This window comes from Oncorhynchus gorbuscha, linkage group LG02 (assembly GCF_021184085.1).
Source record: "Oncorhynchus gorbuscha isolate QuinsamMale2020 ecotype Even-year linkage group LG02, OgorEven_v1.0, whole genome shotgun sequence".
Classification (NCBI taxonomy): domain Eukaryota; kingdom Metazoa; phylum Chordata; class Actinopteri; order Salmoniformes; family Salmonidae; genus Oncorhynchus; species Oncorhynchus gorbuscha.
Window position 1 is genome coordinate 62,547,148 of NC_060174.1, and position 25,223 is coordinate 62,572,370.

Below are 25,223 nucleotides of genomic sequence, written 5' to 3' on the forward strand. Positions count from 1 at the left end.
AAACTACTTCAATCTAAAATGTTATATACTACAAATTACAAGACAGAAGAGTTCAATACTCCACACTACTGCCTTTAGCCTGGGGGGAGGGTTATACCTAGGTAAAACATCAGTGTGTGGGTTGCGCTGGGTTTTGAGGTGCTTTAATATTTAGATTGTACAATGTGTTGAACTAGTGTCCCTCTCCCCCAGTACAGTCCCTCTTCCTTCATATGTTCTATGGCACTGGGGGAAAAACACAGTACACACTTTAGGAAAAAGCATCTGAAAGATCCAATGGCAAATGTAAAATAAAGTTAATCACTGTTCCACTGTCATCCCGTTGGAAAGATTAGCATTGTTCAGTCAAACGTTACTGTTAGCCTACTGTAGCTACTGGATGAGCGCACTCTCACCAACTTAAAAACACTCTAAAACTAAAATCTTCACATCGTAATTGAAACAAATGAGTGGTCATTGGTTTCCAGCGGAAATGAGTAAATATAAACCAAAGTTCTGTAAGCTTCTAAGCTTCGGGAAACGATGAAGATGTGTCCCTACAATGACACCGGCGCTCGATCTTTAGGCATACGGCAACCCAGGGCGGAGGTCACAGTAGAGTTGACAACCACAGCCACACCAGAGACCTGCCAGCTAGAGCTCCACCCCAGAGATCAGATCTGTTGTTCTGCCCTCCGTGTCTTAATGAAGTCCTTACGGTATTCAGCCTCCTGTTTTGCTGCCTTACAGAGTTAGGGGAGTACAGTACAGAACAGTGGGCTTGACACGGTAGATTCTTCACAAGAAAGCTGCCTGTGGGATCTTTCCTTTCGACCGGCTTTGACACGCAAAACACTTCACACCTTAATACAGTAAAATACAACTGGGTATAACTGCATTTTTGTATACCTACAATATCCTTTATCAGAACAAGACAAGAACAGTAGCAATGTTGTGACCCGTCTGTCCTACAGTAGGCCTATCTCATCATGTCTGCCTGCCTATGATATAGTATTTGCCATTGACACTTTCAAAGTGCCCTCGCTGGCCTCTAGGGGCTGATAGAGAGCCAGCTGTAAAACAAGGCCTCCTATGGTGGGCACTAGAAAATGCCCCGGTGCCATAACCACAGAGATGGGCCGTGTTCCCTTCCCACCTGTCGCTGTGTGGAGAGTCCCCCAGTGAGTCGAACGAGTCTCCGTACTGCAATCCCGGCCGGTGGGGCACAGTAAAGCCACAGTGTGCGGCACGCCTGGCCCGGGCCTCCATGCACGCAGGACTGTTGCATTTACTGGTCCCCACGGAGGACGACATCATGCCCGGCGAGTCCGAGAGGACACTGTCAGTCCGCTCCAGGCTCCACGTCCGATCCTCGTGTCTGAAATGAGAGAGGACCAAAACATAGGGCTGAACTGGAGTATAGTCCAGTGTGCGCCTGTGTGAATCATTGTCCTGTGTGAATCATTGTCCTGTGTGAATCATTGTCCTGTGTGAATCATTGTCCTGTGTGCGCAAATGTGCATGTCAAAACATTTTAGCTGTGGATGTTGAGTGACGGGTTACCTGTGCGTGGATGAGCGTGCGTGGGTATAGGAGTTGTGAGATCTGGAAGACGCGTGGCTGCCGGGGAAAGAAGCCACTGTTCCGTGCCGTATGACACGCTCCGTTGCAGGAACATTCTTTGAGATGTACTAAAAACACACAGAGGGAATAGGGTTTGGAGAGATGGCATGAAATCGTAACTTTACGCACATTACTACCACAAAGACTGTCTTGACAGATGTGAAGCTCTGTTGGTTGACCACGTGGGTATGTTCTGGAAGGAGAGGCTTAGTTACTGAAGGCAGTTAACCTGTGACATCCCGACCCTTCAAGAGAGTACACATGGTCCACTATAGGAAAGTACCATTTCGGATCCCATGGTACAAAAACTCCACAAACAAACATTTAAATCAAGAATCGACTTACCCATCCATCAAAACCAGTAACCGGTCAGTCGGTAAAATAATCAATGAATGTGTGACTCACATCTACCATGGGTATCTCCTCAGGGCCAGGTCCTGGGTGATTGGGTCCATTCGCTAGGTTCCGGTTGGGGTGATCTGCACACATGTTCTGCCGCAGGTGATTGTGCATCTTCTTCCTCTGTTTCCTGTGGAAGAGAGTACCCCCAGTCACTCACATAGATCCTGGCATAGACTGTTATCTCCGCTACCAGGGCTATCTAACGCAACTAAACCCATTGTATACTGCCCTGGGTTGACTTACTTGGTTTTGCAGTAGGCCACTACACACACGATTCCCACCACCAACAGAGCCACGCAGATACCCGTGATTGTCAGGACTCTTTTCTGATAGAGCTCCTCCGCCTCTGTGGACACAGGCACAGGCACGCAAAGTACAAGGGAGGGGGGGGGGGGGGACAAAACAACATCAGCCCCTTGAAGTGGAAGGTGTTAACCCCATTTGTATCCCATCACACCAGATCCTGATCCCACACCCCCTGCTCCTGTCTCCACAGGTTCTGTACTCCCACACTAACCGATACCGCAGATGCTGCTCTCCCTCTGCCCATGTATCAAAGCGGCAGACTTACTGTACCGACTGTTGTGAACGTTCGGTAACATGAGCTCGCTGACAGTCCAACTCCAGCCCCTTATTATAATGGCTAATGCACAATGCACAGTTAAAAGCTAGTAAATATGAATTGTTATTACAGGAATAATTGTGGTTTCCAACATCCTTTACCAAACAAGAAGCCTGGGGTGTTTGGTTGAAATGTAGTCGAAGTGTTTGACATTTAGACGGCTGACATTAACTGGGGAATTTGTACAGCATTCTCTCGAGATGTGGATGATCGACATTCAATTTACATGAAATGTATTTTAATTGCTGTGGCATATGCGTGCTGCGCAAATGCAGTGAGAATTGTTGGGCTGGGTTTACTGTAACTCATGTCACTGTTCTAGAGGCATCGCTCTAATGGAGGTCTGCTCAAAACAGGTTGAAAACAGAGAAGCTGTCCCAAATCTGCCACTCTGATTGTAAGAGTGCCTCATTCATCCAAGAGATCCCGTCTGACTGGAAGCCCATCAGATCAACACAGCTAGACAGAGGCCGCTCAACCTCTCACTGCCCGCTCTGCAAGACCATTTTACACAGAGGCACTCAAACAAGCAGAATCGCAGGTAAGGGGACCCTGCAGGCTTTGAACATGCTCTACATTCAATGCTATAAATATAACACAAATGAACTCTTAAAAATAAAAATAACTATTTTTGAAACTATTATTACATGTCGTTTGACGTGTCGTTTTTTTTATGATCAACTAAAAATAAACTAAAAACACATTTTTGACCGCTTTCCTTTCCCGTAGAAGTGCTCCTGTGAGGAGAGGAGAACGTGGCTGAACCAGGGGAGAGTGGAGGGGAAGAAGGAGCAGGCCGGGGGGAAATACTGATGGTAGTAGTGGGCCTATGATGAACAATGTCATAAAAATGAATTGTATTTGTACAGCTCCCACCCATCGGAGGTTGCCTCTCTCTCTCCCACTCCCTTCATTCACCGGCAGCATGGGCAATTTTACATCAGCCTGTCGCTGCAACTCTGTTTTCTGCCACTATAAATAAATCACCAAGGCTAGTATTTATTTATAGTGGAGAAGAGCAATAGGTCAACCATATTGGTTGTTATCTAGTGATAAAGAATTTTCAAAAGTGAGAAGAAACATTCTCGGAGGCTCACACAAATGTACCTGATTGTAGTTTCAAAACTGTATTTTATATATTTTTTTTTACAGTGAGGTCTCATAAGAAAATATAAAACTCCAGCATCACGGGCAATTCCTCGGGAAAGGAGGTACTGAAAGAACAGACTATTTCTGTATGCTCTAAACAAGGTATGACATGCTCATACCACAGTAACTTCACTCGAAAGAGTCCAGTCACACAAAGCATTCTACTGGTGCAGACAATTCTCCGCCATAGTAAAGAAATGGATGGGTGCAGGTAGAACAGAGCAGGTCGACTTGCAAAAACTCTATAGTGAGGTTTCAAATGAGAGGAGGTTAGAGGTTAGAGGTGAAGTGTTGAGGGGAGGAGGAGAATGACACAGTTAAGATGGACAGCTTGGATGTTGGGGGAGGGAAGGAGGGGGTAGGGGGGGTACAGCAAATGGGGGTAGTCAACTGTAAACCTGGCATAGCATGCTAACGGGGGGGGGGGGGGGGCAGAGGTAGAGGGGAGAACATGAAAGCAAATCCCGAAGGCCTTTGGTTCAGAGAGGAGAACAGGGGTGTCCTATTTGCAGCACTCATTCCTGAGCTCCTGTCTGTGTCTCAGGGATGTGGCGAGGGATTCTGGTGTCGGCTAATACAAGTTGGAACATGGTACAGTTCCTGCTTTATAATAGGTGGATCATTAAAACATGTACCATCACTATCAATTAAAAGTACAGTACGGGAAGTACTGAACAGTGTGTGTGCGTCTGTAAGAGAGAATGAAAGAGAGCGAGAGAGATGGAGGGAGAGTGGGAAAGAGAGAGAGAGAGAGGTGTATGTGTTTCTGTGTGTGTTTCTGTGCCTAAGGAGGGCTGAGGGGTTATACAACTCTTCCAGAGTAATGCAATTCAATTCACACTAGTGTTAACACTAGCCAGGGTGTGTGCCAACAGAATCACACGAAACTACGCACTCGCACTGTTTATTCTATCGTAAACAGCGGGCGTGGGGACGGCCATGGAGGCTTACGCGGATAAGTCTGAAGTCATCAACCCTGGAGAGAAGTTTCCAGAGGGAGTCAAGACTCTAGTAGGACACTACTTCTCCCTGAGTGGAGGATGGATGGAGGGGGAATCTAGTCTACTCCATAAAGGGAGGATCCATGAATCAAGCAGGCTTCCATATTGATTTCTACCTGCTCTACAGGTCTATAGTCCCTTAAAACCAGTTGATCAAGAATAACTGCTCCATGCTCTCCTGTCAGATTGTTCACATGGTCGAATGTACTGTGCATGTGGTGATGAGGGCTGCAGATTAGGACACCCCGTGGTAATGTTAGAGGGAGATTCGGCTCCACGGGGCAGCCCAGTGAGTTACGGTTATGGTTGATTGACACATTGATTAACCAATCAATGGGACCATTTACTTTAGAGTCCAGAGGGAATGGAAGCAATGTCAAACAGAACGGAAGGAGATCAAATACACAGCTCTAGTCAAGCTGGGAATTCAAATGAAGGATTGTTCCATACCCATAAATTCAATCCCAAGATGCTCTGCCATTGCAGAAAGTTGACAGTTGGGAAAACAACAACGACAACAAAAAGAAGGAGAAAAAAAAAAGAAAGAAGAAGAGACCAGTTTAGGAGAGACGCCTTCCAACATAGATAAACAACAGATATATCCAGTATGTGCACTGAGCAACAGGACTGACGGGACAGTCGGAGACATGGATGGTGAGTCAACAGTTACAGTGGCGGGATGGAGCTGGACCACCATCAAGATAAGACGACCAAAACATCCAAACAAGCGCCACACACAACAGACACAAGACAACAACAAGCAGTTAGTCAATCTAGACTATGGCATGCAAAACCAGACATCCCGCTGCCAGAACGGCTGCATGGGATCTCTGGGCCAACCGTTAAGGGTAGATTAAGACTCAGCGCACTACTTAGCTAATGAAACATTATATTACCGCTACAAATGGGCCTCTAGTACAAGAACATAGTTTTAAAAGTATAGATTAGACGTCCAGTTAGTGGATTAGAATGTATCGTCCTGACTATAAGGGATGTTAGACGTTACACAGTCCCATGTTACGGTTCCGTTCAGCACAGGCAACTCCATTCAGGGAGGATTTGACAGGACGTGACATGTTAACAGAAAAACCTTACCTGTTTGCAATTGGAATACAACATCAGATCAATTCACTCCGTAGTCCTGCATTAGAACCGCGTGGTGGTGAGGGAGGGGCTGACCGCGAGACAATAAGGGCATGTACTGTAGGAGACGTGGAACCCGCGACTGCACTCAGAGGGATACATGTCAATTTGAAGACAGAGTCCGTCTCAGCAATCCGTCACTCAACCTCATCTAAGGACCAGCACGTTGATACTATTGACTTAAGTGAAGATGATGCTTCACCTCATCCGCACAAAATTAAGTAACCCAGTCAGATTGAGGGGGGGGGGGGTGTTATTGCATGGGAAATGAAGGCCATTGGGGCGAAGTGGAGAAGGGCTGCCTGCACCATTCAAGCTTCCATACAGTACATCTGAAAGCTCACTCGCTCTACACAGGTCGCGGCAAATCCCTGATGTTGTCATGACAACGTGCTCTTGGGTAAAGCCCCGGCCCTGCTGAGGGGCTGAGGCGGTCCAGCTTTCTGTACAGGAGTCGACGAGATCTCTGGGGTAGGGGAGACACCCTGATAGGAGAAGGGAAGGGAACTCATACGTGGGATGGATGAGGTTTGGGAAGTGAGTGTGGAGGGGTGGAGAGGATTCTGTCTGCTTCTATATAGTTCTGTTTCGGCCTCAAAACTAACCTCACAGCATGATAAGGATTACATTGCTAGCCCAGAAATGCTGAAGAGGCTGATTGTATATGACTGTGGCTCTACAGGCTCCTCCATTATTCTGCACTGTTTAGGGAAATCACACGAGTATCGATACAATCCTTCGAAATGGGAGAATCCTGTTCTAGCAGGTAAAGTTAACTGTTTGGAAAATGTAGCCAACAAGGAAATTCTTAGGTTACGAGATGCATTTCTTCTCTGTCTGACTAAGTAAAGTACATTTCGGATGTACAAGGGTTTTGATACAGTGCTGTCACTGGAGTAGTCCTGACTTCGATTGTCACTTGGAACACGTTCGGAGGAAATTGGTGCCCAGAAATGACCTCTCCAGTGTGCTTTCTGAATCCAGTGACATGTCAGATCTCGCACTGGGAGAGGTGGGAGAGGGTGAAGAAAGGGTTTGAGGGCCACCCCTTTCCGCCTGCCTTTTCACTCACTCATTCACTTTATTATTAAGTGGAGCCTTAAGCTTGTTCCCAATGCTACTCTTGTTTACACGCAAAGTCCTCTCTGAAAAGGATCACACGCATGGCTGGGAACTTTTTTGGGGGGAAATTTCGACAGATCCGATTAAGATGAATGGTTTATGTGCTAATGAATGAATTTGACATCCCTGGTTGGTGCCCGACGTCAATGAAACATTTGGTCTGATGTCTTTACAGTATTTTACAATTGTGGATATCTTAAATGGAAGAGGCTTGAAAGCGTCACCCACACACGTCCTTTCTTCGGTCATCTCAGCATGTTATTCGAGGGGACAAAAAGGCTTTTCTCGGGTTGACTAGAGTTGTCAATGAATACACTCCTTGAAAAGAGCTGCAATTGTGTTCATCTCAGTTCCAGTAAGGTTAAACATAACATTACGGTAAGACAGATGTAGCTGTAGAGTGAGAGAGCTCCCGCACACTGCCTTCTGCTCTGGGCTAGCACTTCAGTACAGTTGAATACAGTACCAGGCTGTAATGCATGGACTCCGGTAAAGGTCTGAAGGCACTGACATGACATATGGTATACGTTTTGCAACGGAACAGTGTACGTGAGTAGACTGTCTCTTTAGCTAAAGTTCCACTCCTTTTCACTGCCAAAGGGACTGGCCTTTCGGGCAATCTCAACGTTCAATAGATGGGTTAACTGGCAACTTCCCGAAAACAACGTGCACGCTTCAAAATGGGTGAGTTGTCGTGATTCAGGATGGCCAGATTGCTATCACCACTGACAAGAATCTGCCATGTGGGGAATCGTAAGCGACTTGTTTCAGCTCGTTTCATCTTGTTCTTGATACCAGGTCTTGCTTTGAGGTGTTTTGACGGATTTGATGTCTATGCTAATATGGCTCAAATTCACTCGCTAGCTAACCAACAGCTGTAACGATGTATTTGAGAGACAATAAGTGCTCATTGTGCGCATTTATGTACGTTTTCAATAAACATTGGAGACTAAATATAGTTTACATGTTGTCAACATTCTAATTCGACCCACCCAGTTTTCCCCCATAGTTGCGCACGCGTCGATTTTGTTGCTAAACTACCAACCCATCTAAATGCACTTGAATTTACGGCAGAGTTGCTCATTGGTTGTTGGAAAAACCACCATTCATTTTAGAAACACTTGATGAGGGCTATGTTTCGTGTAGGCTTACCCTGGCGTGACATTTTGATAACCGTTTAAATCTCTCTAGGACAAGGTGACTTTTATCAATATATTCACCTGCATTTACCCCCCAAATGAAATTCTAATTAGCTGCTAATGTGGCTATCATAAAGAACTACAAATGCCATGATGATCTGGACAAGACTGCCTAATGGAGACAAAGGTAAGAATCTCTGGATTAATGGTTTAATGTTAGCTAAATTTAGTAATGACTAAATTGGCTACATTTCTTTAAATTGACAACTCTGTGAATACTGTCCTGTACAAGTTTAAAATGGACACAATATATTTTAGCAAGGGTGTCAGCTAGAGATGACGTGCAGAAGCTTGCAGGGATTTGTAGTCTTGCATTATGTCTACATTGATGCTAATAACTAGCATTTTCAAATCGGAGCAAATAGAGCCGACATACATATATATATATATATATATTATTTTTTTTTACCCCTTTTTCATGGTATCCAATTGTTTAGTAGCTACTATCTTGTCTCATCGCTACAACACCCGTACGGGCTCGGGAGAGACGAAGGTTGAAAGTCATGCGTCCTCCAATACACAACCCAACCAAGCCGCACTGCTTCTTAACACAGCGCGCATCCAACCCGGAAGCCAGCCGCACCAATATGTCGGAGGAAACACCGTGCACCTGGCAACCTTGGTTAGCGCGCACTGCGTCCGGCCCGCCACAGGAGTCGCTGGTGCGCGATGAGACAAGGATTTCCCTACCGGCCAAACCCTCCCTAACCCGGACGACGCTAGGCCAATTGTGCATCGCCCCACGGACCTCCCGGTCGCGGCCGGTTACGACAGAGCCTGGGCGCGAACTCAGAGTCTCTGGTAGCGCAGCTGGCGCACCCGGGAGGCCCCAGAGCCGACTATATTGCTAAAAGTCACATTGTCTGAGAGAGATTTACACGGTTATCAAAACGTCACGCCAGGGTGAGCCTACACAAAACACAGACCTTTTTTGAAGTGTTTCTAAAATTCCCTATGGGGGAAAAAATGAATAGTGGAAAAACGACTGGAACCATTTCCCTGTTGGACTGCTAGGTTTAATGGGTATTATGACACGTCCACTGTGGGGCTCTCTGATGCTTACAGATAAGCACAGCAGACAACTACAATATTGCAATAGCATAAATCATTTGCCATGACATGACATTGGAGACAGGCCCAATGTGTAATCGTATACTAATCATATACTGTGTACTTTTGTAATTGCATATCGTAAAATTTCCCCCTTTGTTCATGCGAAACTAGAGAACCCTACGTGACATTTGAGGAGCTACAAGGAGGCAGACACAGATTTATGTTTTGTTCATGTAAATCTCTTTTGGATACATAAACTGCCCTTTTAAAACAAGTACTCGCGGATAAATACTAGTTAACCACATTAGGAGTCATGTTGACGTGCAAACACTGGGGAACATAGCAAAATTGAGTTGGGGCAGAAAGGCATGATGTATGTACACGTAGTGTGCGGACATACATCAGAGCCAATGGCTTCGAGGCAAGACCTGCCGAGCTCAAGTTCTCCACATGCCTCTCTCTAATCTGGGTGTAATTGGGAGGTTGATGGACATGCTTGCGGGGGTTGCCAATGTGGAGTGCCCGGTACAGGGTTTGAGTCTGAAGCCCCGGGCCACTAGTCCTATTCAATACCGCACTGTAATTACAGGGCAGGAACTCAGAGCTGAGGAGGACCTCTGTGAGAGCAGGCAGCCAGGGTCTGTTGTTTTACTGTGTGGATGGCATTCTGCTGCTGCTAAACCTTGGGACTTGTTCATGCAATAACAGTGACGAGTATTGCAGGGAAAGCTAGGGGGAGTGTGTGTGTGTGTGTGGGGGGGGGATCCATGATGTGACTAGTAAAAAAGGCAGGTGTCGTCATTGTAAAACTGCGTGTGCATTTTATCCCTACCAGCACGTTCCGTATAAAGTGATGCAATGCCCACATGCTTACTTTGCTTATTCTATTCCCATGGGATTTAGAGATGGTACATGGACGGATAGCCTTAACAATAACAAATTGGCAAAGGATACAAAGACATTTGAATAATGACCAGTTAACGTCGTCAGGCAATTTGCATTACAATTAGCAATGTCCGGAGGCTAGCCCAGGTGTCCTCAGTCTAATGCTTAACAGCCATGTCACCTTAACATTCATGTTGGACAACAAACGCAATAGAAATCGGGCTCTTTCTGTCCCGCGGAGCAGCACTAACATTATCACAAACGGCCGTTTGATTCGATATCATCCAAGCTCCATTGTCACGCTGTTAGGGAGGGTTTGATGTTGCATCGTGTGTTGTGTCATTAGACTGCGCTGGCATGCAGTCGACTCGTAGCAGGGTTTTTTCAAATAGCTGGGGGTACACTCGGCAATCCAACTCCGGTCGGGCTCATTCCAGCGGAGCACATGCCAATTACTGTACATATCAACGTCAAGGACATTCAGCACCAAGTCACACGCAGACGTCCAGTGTGTGCGTCGCTATGCTAATTCTTTCCAATGCAGCAATTTGTTCTAAAATTAGAACCGCAACAACTTCACGGTGTTGGTCTGAGGGGAGCGTCGCCACGGGACAAGGTAGTTGAATTGGATGAGTCAACAGACACAGATGGTAGAATAACGACTATGAAGGGCAACACAACACGGCGCCCCATGCCACATGTCAACGTGCAGGACGGACACGACAGGACAGACAAGACAATACAGGACAGAAGAGGAAATGGACATACGGTAGAAACTGGCCATAACGTAGTTTTGACAGCGGTCGCCAGTAAAGTCATTCGGACACCTGATGGAAGGAAACAAAACCACAAAAAGAGAGGGAGGAGGAAGGGAGGAGGGAGTGAAAGAGAGAGAGAGCATGGGTGGGGGTGGGGGGGTACCGAGAGGAGAGGATATGCACAAGAGACGGGGAGGAGATGAAGGGAGAGAGAGAGAGAGAGAGAGAGAGAGACAAAGAAAGAGAGAAGCAGAAAAACACAGAGTTAGAACCGCAGCAACACCAGGGACAGTAGAAGCAGAGCGATCCCACTGGTGACACCACTGTGCCACACACCACCCACAGCTTTGGTTGACCTGAGAGGGAGGAGGAGGAGGAGGAGGAGGGAAGGAAGGTAGGGAGGGGACTATAGAGGTAACCCGGTGACAACCGTGGCTCTGTTCTCAGCTGTGGGTGTCATGTGAACATACTTCTGTAAGGATTGGGCATGCGCAATCGTAACGGCTCAGTCTGCAAGCACCGCGGGCCGAAGTATCCATCCGGACATCTGGGGGAGGGAGGAGGAGAGGTACAACGTAATATGGAAAACACAGCAGTGAACTGTATACACGTTACTGGTGAAGACCCGATAGAGGTTATATTACAATATGCAACATTATGGTGGGGCAGAAACGTTCTTCTACCTGCATCCGACTGCTTCAGTGTGCTAGACATTACAAAAACATTGCTAGGTTTTTGGTTTACTTGCTTAGTAAATTAATTGGGTTAGCAATCACTGTCGCTCGACAAGGGTGGAATGTCTCTTGCTGAACAGAAGACGGTTGACCAGGAGGGCGTCTTTTCCCCAACGGTTCTCTCTACAATCCTAGTTTTAGCTGTACTTTTTAACAATCAACAGTGCCGTGAGTTCAAACACATTAACACTTGCGTGAACATTTCCACTCACGAAGGCAACATTTCCACCCCACGCCAGCTCTTATGCAAACAGACTGCAGCAGTAGTACCCAACGGCATCTGTTGGTTAATAATCAGGAACTTGGACGCATCGAAAAAGGAAAAATTGGGATCGAGGCATATAGCTGATTCGAACAACAGACCCTGTGGCACATGGACTCAATCTCAACATAAGGCAACTCTTGAAGCGCTGAAAACATCCGGATTCTGGAGTTAACCATCACTTCAATAACAAAACTGTGCCTCTGCATTGGATGGCACTTTATAAAACAGCCAGATTAAAACATGGCTAGGCAGTGAGTAGGAGGGTACACTGTTCAAAAGACAGAAGCATCCCAGTCTCTCTTCAGACAGGCTTTAACTGACAGGTCAGAGGTTATGGAAACAATGTTGCCCTGATGGAGGGTGCCAGGGGGGTGGGCCTACATGATTTGATAGATTTTATTATAGGGTCATGGTTATTCAGGTTGCCCAGCTCACCTGGGCTTATAAGACACTATTTGCTGTAGCAAAATAAAATAATAATCACTATAAATGCACACACACACACACACACATACACACACACACACACACACACACACACACACGTATATGGCAGTGAAAAACAATTGTGGAAACAAACCAAAAAAATGTCAAGTTTACAACGTACATGTGAGCTCAAATGCCCCATGGGGAGGTGGTGGTGGTGGTGGGGGGGGGGGTCAACCCACAGGGACGAAAACAACCCCCACTAATCACACCATCCCCCTTGCTTTCTCTCTTTCTACCCTCTTGACCACTTCCTTCTTCACATGGGGTTGCAAAGAGCCCTCCATCTTTTGACTTGGGTCACGTGTAGAAGAGCAATCAGTCTGTTACATATTTTGAACTTTACGAAGAAAAACTTTTTTTTTTAAAGCAGGAGGCTCCACCGGCCATGACATTCCTTCCAATTTCTACCCGCCTGGTTCGGGGGAGTGCATTTAATTGGGTCAAGACAGTTGACTCACAGAGTTACAGTGTCACGTCTCATGTTGGAAAGATCTGTTGAGTTTGCTCTCGACTCACCACAGCCATTTTTCTGGGGACACCTGTCCACTTAATCAAAACGCCGCAGCGGCCCCTCTCACGATCATTCTATTCTTCTCCGTTTGTCTCCTCTGCCTCCCTCATCAAATCAGGATGTGCAGTTCATTGAGCAGTGCCAGCATTTCACACTCTCTCTCCACCAACGGAGCCGCCAATCCAATAGAGGCCATTCCTCATGATTTAGGAGATTTATAAAATGCCTCCCAGGAGTATTATGCTGTTCCATGCCAAATTACCCATGCTGAGTGATATGTTAACCTGGGGAACACACAACAAAGGCTTCTGGAGAAATGACAAAGAACAATGCTCTGTCACGGTAAAATCAACAAATGTTCAAATCTGTCCTCATAAAAGAACACACTGATAGAGCACATATTGTGACAAATCAATATCGGTTTGAGTGTTTAAACAGGATTACATATATTCTGTCAACATAAACCAAGCAAGGCCATACACATAGCTGACTAGCATTTAGGCAAAACAAACCCCTTAGACTAAAAGACAAAGTATTGAACCCAAAGGCAGTTAGCAGTCAGCTATCTGAAGAGTGTTCTCCTTAGCGAGTCCCGTATCCTTCATGAAGAATAATGGCCTGGTCAGTCTTCCATGTACAGTACCTCCAACCTATAGTGCAGAGCTCAACAGAGCTTGTGTACTCTATCCTGATTCATGCCATTCACTGTTCATGTGGTTTTCTTTGTCCCCGACTTGCAGGAATCCTTATCGAGCAGACATTGCTGATGTGGCCGATATTGTGTATTATGAAACCCGGCGCTACATGTCAGGGAAATAATTACCCTCAGGGTCATTCGTTAAACTTTTCCTTCCCGCTAAAGAACTTTATACTTCAAAGTGAAGGGCATAAAAACAGGGCCAGCTGTCGACTGGACTTGTTCAGATGGTGAGTAAATACCCGCTGAAGCCTGGCCTATATTGAATGAGATGGCTTTGGGGGCAACAATTCCCCGCAGGCCTCCCCTGCATTATTCAACTTTTCTGGACCCGTGCCTCGACCGGGAGTCAGTTAGCTGCAGCAATTGAATTATTGCTCCCTCCAATTTGTACACAGCTTATTGAATGGCTGTTGCAGCCACGCAGCACTGCTTGTCGAACAGTGTTCCTGGGGCCAGCTGAACACACACACACAGTGGCTGGCCAGTGGACCTCCGTGCCATTCTCCACCGTAGACCCAACTTGGAAGCATATATGATATTTACATAAATGGACCAACGCTCACTATAATAGGATGTGATAGCGTAATTATAGAGATGTAGAACACAACAGCCCCCCCACACACACACTCTTTCCCTGGCACGAGCTGTGATATTGACGCAAACTGTTACTACGCAGGATGACCGCGCCGTAAACCTTCACCTGTCCTGAGACTGCCGCAAAGACGACACCCAGTGTACAAAAGGCATGTACTCCGTGTACACTCTTGCATATGCTGTTTTACCACAGCTGCTGCACACCTACACATGTCCAAGGCAAAATCACCATGTTCACACTAGCATATAGCCAGCACGTCCGGTACACACGCAAATCAGAATCTGATCCCGAGAAAAAGGTCAATCAGTTCCCCGTGGCCACTTCCACAATCAACAGAAAAACATTTATCATCCAAAACAAAAAAAAGTCCTTGATTTAAAACCAGTGTTGTACATCTGGCCCTCTTTTCGAAAGGTCTTGTGATGTAAGCAACGATCCTATTGAGCTCGCTAGAGGCCTCCGACTGGCGTAAATATTTGTTCCTTACACTACCAGTGAATCATGACATTTATAAAAAAGGCCTTTTCATGTGCGAGGCTCCTGCACGCCAAACGTGGGCTGAGAACGACGAGCAGACCACAATCTAGCCTCCTTATCAGCAACCAAAGTATACATGAAAGAGGCACAAACCCTTACAATAGACATCTGCACATACTGGCAATGCCTTCCTGTAATCCTCAGCTATGCCGGGCCTCCTGTAAGAGAAAGGGGGCTGGAAGGTGGATGGGAGGGGGGGGGATAAAGGGAGATTACAACCATACGTAGGGGATAGAGAAAAGGCCTCTGCTAAGAGAGGGTTAGAAAATCACTTGACATGACCGGAGTCTTGATCCTGCAATCGATCTGTCATTACAAGGAGACAGCGGCTGAAAAACAAAAAGACAACTGTCCAAGTAGAATTCAAAATGCTGCCACGGGACGAGTTCAGAAATAGCGGCGAGGACTCACTTGCAGGAGAGCTGATTGATACCATGTATAAAGTAACAGTCGCCGCCGTTCACGCAGTAATCCTTCTCGGTGTCGTTGCATCTTCTGGCGTGGCCCGAGCCTGGCGATAGTGTGGTGGTTACTGTCGAGGAAGAAAGAGCGACATGTTAGCAACACAGACATAAGAGTACTATAGGCAGTTAGAGCTCTGTTACTGGAGTAGAGTACAATGTATATTCTGTCATCTAAATAATACTTGAAACTAAGACGGCTCCATTCGGGGGACTTAGGTAGAAGAGTAGAAACACAGTGCTGAACATGCTACAATATACACTAGCAGTCAAAGGTTTTTTCCAAGGGTTTTTCTGTATTTGGACTATTTTCTACATTGTAGAATAATATTGAAGACATAAACTATGAAATAACACATGGAATCATGAGGTAAAAAGAAGAAGAAAAAAAAAGGTGTTAAACAAATCAAATAAATACCAAATAAATACCCTTTTTGATTCTTCAAAGTAGCCACCCTTTGCCTTCATGACAGCTTTGCACACTCTTGTCATTCTCTGAACCAGCTTCATGAGGAATGCTTTTCCAACAGTCTTGAAAGAGTTCCCACATATGCTGAGCACTTGTTGGCTGCTTTCTCTTCACTCTGGGGCCCAACTCATCCCAAACCATCTCAATTGGGTTGAGGTTGGGTGATTGTGGAGGCCAGGTCATCTGATGCAGCACTCCATCACTCTCCTTCTTGGTCAAATAGCCCTTACACAGCCTGGAGGTCTGTTTTGGGTCATTGTCCTGTTGACAAACAAATGATAGTCCCACTAAGAGGAAACCAGATGGGATGGCATATTGCTGCAGAATGCGGTTGTAGCCATGCCGGTTAAGTGCAATGAATTATAAATAAATCACAGTCTCACCAGCAAAGCACCCCCACACAGTCACACCTCCTCCTCCATGCTTCACTGTGGGAACCACAGATGCAGAGATCATATGTTCACATACACAGAGTATCACAAAAACACAGTGGTTGGAACCAAAAATCTCAAATTTTGATTCACAGATTTCCACCAGTTTAATGTCCATTGTGTTTCTTGGCCCAAGCAAGTCTCTTCTTCTTATTGGTGTCCTTTAGTAGTGGTTTCTTTTCAGAAATTCGACCATGAAGGCCTGATTCACGCAGTCTCCTCTGAACAGTTGATGTCGAGATGTGTCTGTTACTTGAACTCTGTGAAGAATTTATTTGGGCTGTAATCTGAAGTGTAGTTAACTCTAATGAACATGTCCTCTGCAGCAGGTCTTCCTTTCCTAGGGCGGTCCTCATGAGAGCCAGTTTCATCATAGCGCTTGATAGTTTTTACAACTGCACTTGAAGAAACTTTCAAAGTTCTTGACATTTTCCAGATTGACTGACCTTCATGTCTTAAATTAATGATGGACTGTTGTTTCTCTTTGCTTATTTGAGCTGTTCTTGCCATAATATGGACTTGGTCTTTTACCAAATTGTGCTATCTTCTGTATACCATCCCTACCTTGTCACAACACAATTGATTGGCTCAAACACATTAGGAAGGAAAGAAATCCCACAAATGTACTTTTATAACAAGGCACACCTGTTTGAATCGAAATGCATTCCAGGTGACTACCTGATGAACCTGGTTGAGAGAATGACAAGAGTGTTCCTCAAGGCAAAGGGTGGCTACTTTGAAGAATCTCAAATATAAAATACATGTATTTGTTTAACACTTGTTTTGGTTACTGCATGATTCTATGGGTTATTTCATAGTTTGTATGTCTTCACTATTATTCTACAATGTAGAAGATAGTAAAAAAAGAAAAACCCTCGAATGAGTAAGTGTGTCCAAACTTTTGACTGGTACTGTATATACTTGTACTGTATGCAATGAAGGCGGCGCATAGAGACAGGTGCAGGAACTTTCCACTCCAGATGGCGTGGTCAACCAGTTGCTCTTTTGTGATTTTATACACAATACCAAGACATAAAACACTCACTTCTCATTCAATCACTCATCCTCCACATAAAACGGTCCCATCTTTCCTTCCAAGAATTACATTGTGTCTCTCAGTAGTGTTGACACGGACTCAAGACGCTCTCTGTGCAAAGATAAATATTTCCCCCCTGAAGAGCGTAGGAGTCCCTGTTTATCCCTTGATTCAGATCTCTGGAATGAAATGGCCTAAATGTCATGCCGACTAATCCTCCACTGTTATGTAAATAGTGCTAAGAGGTTTTGGGATGAGGCCTGAGGAGTGGCAGGACTGGGCAAGGAGAAGAGGGAGAAGAGGGAGGACTCCTCTGTCAAACGTTGGGATGTAGCCTCTGTACACTGAATAGATTTCAACCACGCACCTTGCTGGGGTGTGACAACATGTTTGTGTTTGCCAAAATTGGAGGTTGATTGACAAATACATACTTGTGAATGTGTAGCCTACTTCTGTACATACAGTATTGTTATGATATGGGGGTCACGGTTAGTGTTCAGACATAGACAAACACACCATCTAGGTAACACGTCCACACTCCATTCCCCCAGGGGGCAGCAGCAACCTTGTCCGGGTGCCGAGCCTGGTTGATAAGCACATCAGGTGATCGTCAGTCAGCGTCCCAGCTGGCAAGTCATGAGGCTGCTGGTTTTGTTTAGTTTTGTTTTTGAGTTTTTAGTTTGGCCAGGCCTTTTGTCATGTTTCCTTTTTTGTACATATTTATGTTTCATCGCCATCTGAACAAATAATAATCCACTTGGACTGGCCGACCAAGAGGTTTGAGCTCGGTAAGCCCTTTAACTTGGTAAATTGCTGTCTCCTGGGCGTATGTGCATCCAACCCCTGTACAAAGCGAGTGCAACAATATCCGTAGGCTAGTAACGGGTTTTGTAAAACAGTACATTGGTATACTTGCAATACTAACTCAATTCACTTATCAAAAGACCTACCCAAATTAAATTTCTGCTTGCAGTAACTTGATACATAGTCAATTCAGTTGGTGCTGTGGTGGCCATGGTGAAAACAATATTACACAACACACGCACCAGACACGCATGCATGCATGCACGAACGAACACACACACACAAAACACTGCTGCATCACATGTCGTCACGGTGTTGTCCACACGTTGACCTCATTCATTCCAGCTATTGATTTCAATGATCACTATTGGCATACATAGAGGGATACATAGGTAGAGGATGAGAAAGAAGGAGACGGAGAGAAAGACATTGCTGCCAACCTGAGCTGTGATTGGTGTGATCAGCGTGTGATGAACAAGGCCTTTGCACATCTGTGGTCAACTAAACATCCATTTGAACTTAGCCCTGAATACGTTGCACATGTTCTGTTGGATAGCATATGTAACCTATTCTAAAGCAAAAAGACACATATTTGCAGGAACTGTTTTCAATAAATGGGGGGGGGGGATCTGCCAACTCAACAGGAATGCTTTTTCTCCGAAAGTGCACAAAGCTTTGCAAATACGTTCTCAGAAAATGCACAAAGCATTGCAGAAACCTGTTGCAGCAAATCATACAGTAACAGATTCTGCGAAGGACAAGTTGTACCTGTAGTCCCCCCCCCCCCTGGCCCCTCAACTCTCCAGTTAACTCACTCACTATCCATTGCATGACATGGCAGGGAATCGGAAGAAAACATCCTAGAACAAAAGCACTGTACACTTTGCTAATAATAGTGTTCTCACAGCTCGCTCAATTCATACATGGAGAGGCGCCCGTTGGCCCAGGTCCAGCTGTAGCAGAGCGTGTATAGTGCTGTCTGTCAGAGGAGCGAAGGTGCTCCCACCGTGCCAGGAAGGAGAGAGTTTACAGTACTCAGGCTCTACTACTTGTTTATCTGTGAGGGGAACTAATGACGTAGGTTAACCACTGCATATTAAACTTAATTGTCGCAAGTGGGCGAAAGCACTTCTCTTAAAAGACAGCTTTGTTTTTTAAAATCACTCTCTCACACGCTCCCTCGTCTGTTTTATCAAACTATTCTCTTATTTCCTTGTCGACTTAAAAGGCCCAGTGCAGTCAAAAGCTTCATTTGTCCTGTGTTTTATACATGCATTTCCACACTATGAGTTTGGAAGAATACTGTGAGATTGTGAAAATGATGTTAATGCCCGTTTAGTGTAAGAGCTGTTGGAAAAGACTGCCAGAAATTTCAGCTTGTTTGGCTACGTGTTTTTTAAGAGTTTAAAAATAACAATAACAAAGAGTTTCCCCTCCTTTCTGATAGTTGTCAGGTTACACATCCCTCCAATTAGGAGCCTCTCTCAGAGTACTCCCAGACAGTCCTAGCAAAATTGAGAAATTGCATTTAGCTAAGAAGCTTTTTATTATTTTACCATTTTAATTGAAAACAATCCATCACAGTAAGGTACTTCAACTGTTTTCCAGAAATGAATTGATATTGACATAAAGATGGCTGAATTACACCTTAGACTCTTCTGAGAGAGGATCTGAAATGTGTAATTGTGATTTACGAGAAAACGTTTATTCGGACAAATAACTAACTGTTTTGTATGGTGACACAAACTGTGCTGTTCGGGGGAAGTGACTATAATGAGTCAGACAGCGTGTGCATTTTGCACCGTACTGTGTCTGTGGAATAAATTCAGCGTCTGACTGAATTAGTGTCGAACACCAAATATGTCCTTGCCTACCTGTGATGATCAATGTAGACAGTTGAGTAATACTTCCTCACTTTAATACCGTTAACGTCATCCAGGAGCGCTCCATTCTTCATTACGAACCCTTCTATAGACGACTAAACACCAATGGGATGTTTTATTAGTCGCAATGTTGGGTTATTGGATTGTAGGCGATTTAAGTGCCTTTGATAATCAGTGAAGGAGGAAAGCTCATTTCGCAAAAGCATGGAGGAAAAAAAAGTAGACCTTTTCAGGTCTTGAAAATCTATGACAAGTAGATTTAAGTCCAAACTGGAACATGGGGGGCCTCCCGGGTGGCGCCACCAGAGACTCTGGGTTCGCGCCCAGGCTCTGTCGTAACCGGCCGCGACCGGGAGGTCCGTGGGGCGACGCACAATTGGCCTAGCGTCGTCTGGGTTAGGGAGGGTTTGGCCGGTAGGGAAATCCTTGTCTCATCGCGCACCAGCGACTCCTGTGGCGGACCGGGCGCAGTGGGCGCTAATCAAGGTTGCCTGGTGCACGGTGTTTCCTCCGACACATTGGTGCGGCTGGCTTCCGGGTTGGAGGCGCTCTGTGTTAAGAAGCAATACGGCTTGGTTGGGTTGTGTATCGGAGGACGCATGACTTTCGACCTTCGTCTCTCCCGAGCCCATACGGGAGTTGTAGCGATGAGACAAGATAGTAGCTACTATCAATTGGATACCACGAAATTGGGGAGAAAAAGCGGGTAAAAAAAATTTTTTTTTACATTTAACTTGGCCACTCAGGAATATTCAATGTCGTCTTGGTAAGCAACTCCAGTTGAGATTTATCCTTGTGTTTTAGGTTGTTGTCCTGCTGAAATGCATCTCCCAGTGTCTGGTGGAAAGCAGACTGAACAAGGTTTTTGAACGATTTTGCCTGTGCTGAGCTCTATTCCGTTTATTTTTATCCTACAAATCTCCCTAGTCCTTGCCAATGACAAGCATAACCTTAACATGAAAATATGATGTGTTGTGTTTGCCTCAAAACAGAACGCTTTATATTCAGGGCATGAAGTTAATTTATTTGCTATTTTTAATTTGCAGTTTTACTTTAGTGCTTTGTTGCAAACAGGATGCATGTTTTTTAATATTTTTTATTCTGTACAGGCGTCCTTTTCACTTTGTCATTTAGGTTAGTATTGTGGAGCGACTACAATGTTGCTGATCCATCCTCAGAGTTTAATAGCTGTGATAGGAGAAAACGAAGTGTTTTAAAGCCACTATTGGCCCCATGGTGAAATCCCTAAGCGGTTTCTTTCCTGTACGGCAACTGAGTTATGCATCTTTGTAGTGACTGGGTGGATTGATACGCCATTCATTCTCAAAGGAATATTCAATGTCGGTTATTTGTTGTGTACCCATCTACCAATAGGTGCCCTTCCTTGTGATGCATTGGAAAACCTCCCAGGTCTTTGTGGTTGAAAATGTGTTTGAAATTCACTACTCTATTGAGGGACCTTACAGATACTTGTATGTGTGGGGTACAGAGATTAGTTAGTCTATTAATCATATTTAACACCATTATTGCACACAGAGTGAGTCCACGCAACTTATTATGTGACTTGTTAAGCACATTTTTACTCCTGAACATATTTATGCTTTCCATAACAAAGGGTTTGAATACTTATTGACTCAAGACATTTCAGCTTTTCATTTGTTATTAATAAAAAAAAAAACATAATTCCACTTTAACATTATAGGGTGTGTAGGCCAGTGACCCCCCCCCCAAAAAAAAAAAATCTAAATGTAATATATTTTAAAATTCCGGCTGTAACACAACAAAATGTGGAAAAAGTCAAGGGGTGTGAATACTTTCTGAAGGCACTGTATTGTTTATAGAGTATATCAACATGTCTGACAATATCATCATTTTGGGGATTTTAAATCCATTTGATCTTGCAATTCAGCTATTCAATACAACCATTCAGTACCTTCAGGGAAAAGGAACCGGAATCAATTTATTATTTTAGAAAAATGTTCAAGGTGCCTTTAGGTCTCTGAAATGTCTGATGGTTATAGCTCAGTAACAGTATGGTGAGGCTGAGGCCAGGTCTGTTCCTGTTCTGCCCGCAACAGACAACCTGCCAGTCCTGACTGGTGCAGGGTTAAATATTGTACCAACCCACTATCCATACAACCAGAATTCTGACACGTTTTCCTGAGCTTGTCGACTGTACTGTGAATACCTGCTGAGGAAGCATGGTATTCACAGCGGCCTGTCTGAGGGAATGTTGAGCTCAGACAGCTCAGTGCACAGAGAAAACCAACTGCTTCTCACACATCTAAATAAAGTAGCATTCTCTTCAATGCCAACTGATGATCAAGACAGGGAGAAAGTGGACCACACTATTTTCCAACAAAACACAAGGAAACGGGGGGAGGGACAATTCTCATTACCTAAGAAAGTTTGGATTGTAAGATATTCTCCCCTCTCTCTCTTTGCCTCTTGCGTGCTGTCGTCTTTTTAGCAGAAGACACTGACAGTGCTTTTATGTGCATTTATCCCCAGGAGGCAGTCCAGGAATGGGGCTGCTATAAATGGGTGACAAATGAGACGCTTCATCCTGATCACAGCGTCTAGTGCAGGCGTATTCGACTCTTACCCTACAAGGTCCGGAGCCCGCTGTTTTCTATTTCTACCTGATCATTAATTAAACGCACCCAATGTCCCAGGTCTGAATCAGTCCCTGATTAGAGGGGAATCACCCACCCGATGTCCCAGGTCTAAATCAGTCCCTGATTAGAGGGGAACAATGAACACATGCAGTGGAACTGGCTTCCAGGTCCAGAGTTAAGTTTGAGGGGTCTAGGAGATAGGAGACATAGGGAGCGTTCCCTCTCTGTACAGCATGCCCATATTGTTGGGTCAGTATCTCCTGTCTCACAGAACTATGGCGGGGTCAGAATGGTGTCCAATGGCCTTGGAGCCCATAGAGCCTGTGGCGGTTTACCAAGTCAGGGAGCAACTCTATTCTCATGTGCCTGGTTTCTCATGTTTCGTAGCCATGTGGCTAAGTAAGTCAACCCCATGACCACATTAGTTCTTCCTTCAGCAGAGGAACATCCTGGTCCTGATCCTCCAACTCCAAGTAAAGGTCAGTTCCCCCGTCTAAGACTGGGTTCGATGATGTGCTCTCATTCCCGTAGGGTTATAGGTCAGTTTACCTGGTCTATTAACCTCAGGTTTCTTCTTCCCCAGTCGTGTGCCGACTGGATTTTCCACAGTGTTAGCTCAAGCCCAGTGGTTTGGCCAACAGGCTTCACCACGGAGTTTGGTGAATCCTTCATGGCCAGAGAACTGAAGAAAAAAAGACTGGGGGTGCAAGAGGGGCCATCTGGAAACCTTCATAAACACGTCTGTCTTTCCGCGCTCTCCATAGGGTTCTAAAGAAAGGCCGTAAAAATGAAAGGAGAGGTCCCTGTTCCGCTGCGTTTTGTTCTTCTCTTCTTCTCTCTTCCCGGAGGCTAGCCCTGTTCTGCACCTCTCAACACTCAACCATTGGGAGTAATTACAGTATATTCAAGTACATCAACAGGGTCCTCATCACTAGGGCCACACAGAGTCAGTGGAGGAATCTAAATTTTACCAACCCAGAAATAGTCTTGTGTAAAAAATAAAATAAAAAATACTGTATGGAAAGGATTCCCAAATGCAAATACTGCTGTAAAGCAAGAATCAATACTAAGATGCAGACAATAACTGTAATTAAATATTCTCAGCAGGAGATTCCATAAGGCTCTGGTCATTACTCTTCTACGTGAAAAGCATGAAGTAATTCAGTTGTTTCGGGAAAGCTATTAAAGACGGAATAAGCAGCTAAAGACAAACATGTTTCTACCTCTGAACGCAGCATAGCGAGACAACCAACATCCTTAAAACACTAGGAAAGACTTGAGATGTCTAGTTTAGGTGGGACCCAGGTCAGATTATAGAAGTCACCAGTAGTCATCATAGCCTGCATCTTTTAACTGGAATGAACCAAGTCCAGGTCGTGGGAAAGAACATGGTTGGTAAGAGAAGAAGGTCCAAAAGTGCAAGCCCCAAGCATCAACTGACAAATGTATCGCCAAAAACCCAGACATATTTTACAGCTAGTCAAGTCTATATACCAGCAGCAGAGTAGAAAGCCCTACATAAACCCCCTCCTCAGTCCTGGCTGGGAATTTCAGACACGTCTCTTGTTACAGCTGGGACTGGGATCTCTTATCACTTTGCTAGGGGTCAATTTATACTGCATGCATTCTTCCTGCATCGGTGTGGTTTCCATTATGTGTAACATCCCTGTTTTCTTTCCCCAGAGTCTCTCCATTTCAGTCCTCACTGTGCATGGGTACATTTATTACGGGAAGATAAACGAATACATAATATGGTAGCTGCTGATAAAACTTTTTTTTTTTTAAAGTAGAGTAGTTCACAAGATCATTTTGGTAGCAATGGTTCTCTTGTGAAACCGGGGTGCCCTGTGGTGCATCTCAATGATAATATGACTGGTTGCCAGTTTGGTGCTCGTCTGACGTGTTTGGGTATGTGGGTAAGGTTGAGGGACAGGAGATGAGCTGCATCTTCTTTGTCTCAAAGGCAGCGGTTCAAAAAAAAAAAAAAAAAGGTTTAACTGTTGGTACTTTTGTTGGAATATCGGAGCTGCGAAGCTCAGCAAGACCATAACGCTCCAACAAACAGCAACACTGACAGATCAAAAATCCCGTACACAAACACTGCAAACACAAAATAGCGACGCAAACCAGCCCCCCCCCCCACCTCCCACACATAAACAAGGCTCGTAATCTATCGTGTGGGTCTTCGTACATTTCACAAGTTGAACCGAGTTCAATGAGACTGCTCCACCATCAACAGCCTGAGGGGTACTCAATCATTGTTTCGGCAAAGGGCCAGAACAGAACATTATCTCTACCAAGAATTTAAGAGACACATAAACAGAACATTACTAATGATAATTCACTAAAAGCCTGTTTCAAGAGGAAAGTGACCATCATTATTTCAAGGGCCATCCAGCTGGATAGAGAGAGACGGAGTGCTTGAAATATACAAAATGGAGTCCGTTCTGAACTTTATCCTAATCTCCCCTCTCATCATGTTTTCATTTATATTCTTGCCTCTTATTGCCCTTTCTCAACGGCATAGCTGATATGCCTGGTCTTGCCTGCCACAGTCATCTCTGCATTAAGAGGAAATCAAAGAGCGCCACAGCATGCGATTGCACAACAGCCAGTCATGTAAACAAGCAAAGTGAACATACTGAGGAGGAGGAGGGGCTGGGTACTGGCACTGTCAGGCAGCAGGGCAGGTTGGGTGTGCAGCAGAATGAGTATAGTCAGGCCAGGTGTTGGCTGGAGCAAAGGGCCTGCAGC

General features: G+C 45.1%; 1 protein-coding gene across 6 annotated transcripts in view; it reads right to left on the minus strand.

Annotated features, from left to right (window-relative positions):
• LOC124006299 (pro-neuregulin-2, membrane-bound isoform-like) overlaps positions 1 to 25,223 on the minus strand; it is a 102,581-nt gene that overhangs the window by 4,354 nt on the left and 73,004 nt on the right. For 5 of the 6 annotated variants that reach the window (XM_046316232.1, XM_046316274.1, XM_046316250.1 and 2 more), the window contains exons 4-10: positions 15,179 to 15,299; positions 10,947 to 11,005; positions 5,227 to 5,250; positions 2,248 to 2,350; positions 2,008 to 2,131; positions 1,543 to 1,670; positions 1,136 to 1,357 (exon numbers count right to left, since the gene is read on the minus strand). In XM_046316232.1, coding sequence (XP_046172188.1) covers positions 1,136 to 1,357; positions 1,543 to 1,670; positions 2,008 to 2,131; positions 2,248 to 2,350; positions 5,227 to 5,250; positions 10,947 to 11,005; positions 15,179 to 15,299 — 781 coding nt within the window. Of the gene's footprint in view, positions 1 to 1,135; positions 1,358 to 1,542; positions 1,671 to 2,007; positions 2,132 to 2,247; positions 2,351 to 5,226; positions 5,251 to 10,946; positions 11,006 to 11,406; positions 11,484 to 15,178; positions 15,300 to 25,223 lie in introns of all 6 variants that reach the window. The other variant, XM_046316240.1, reaches the window with a different exon arrangement.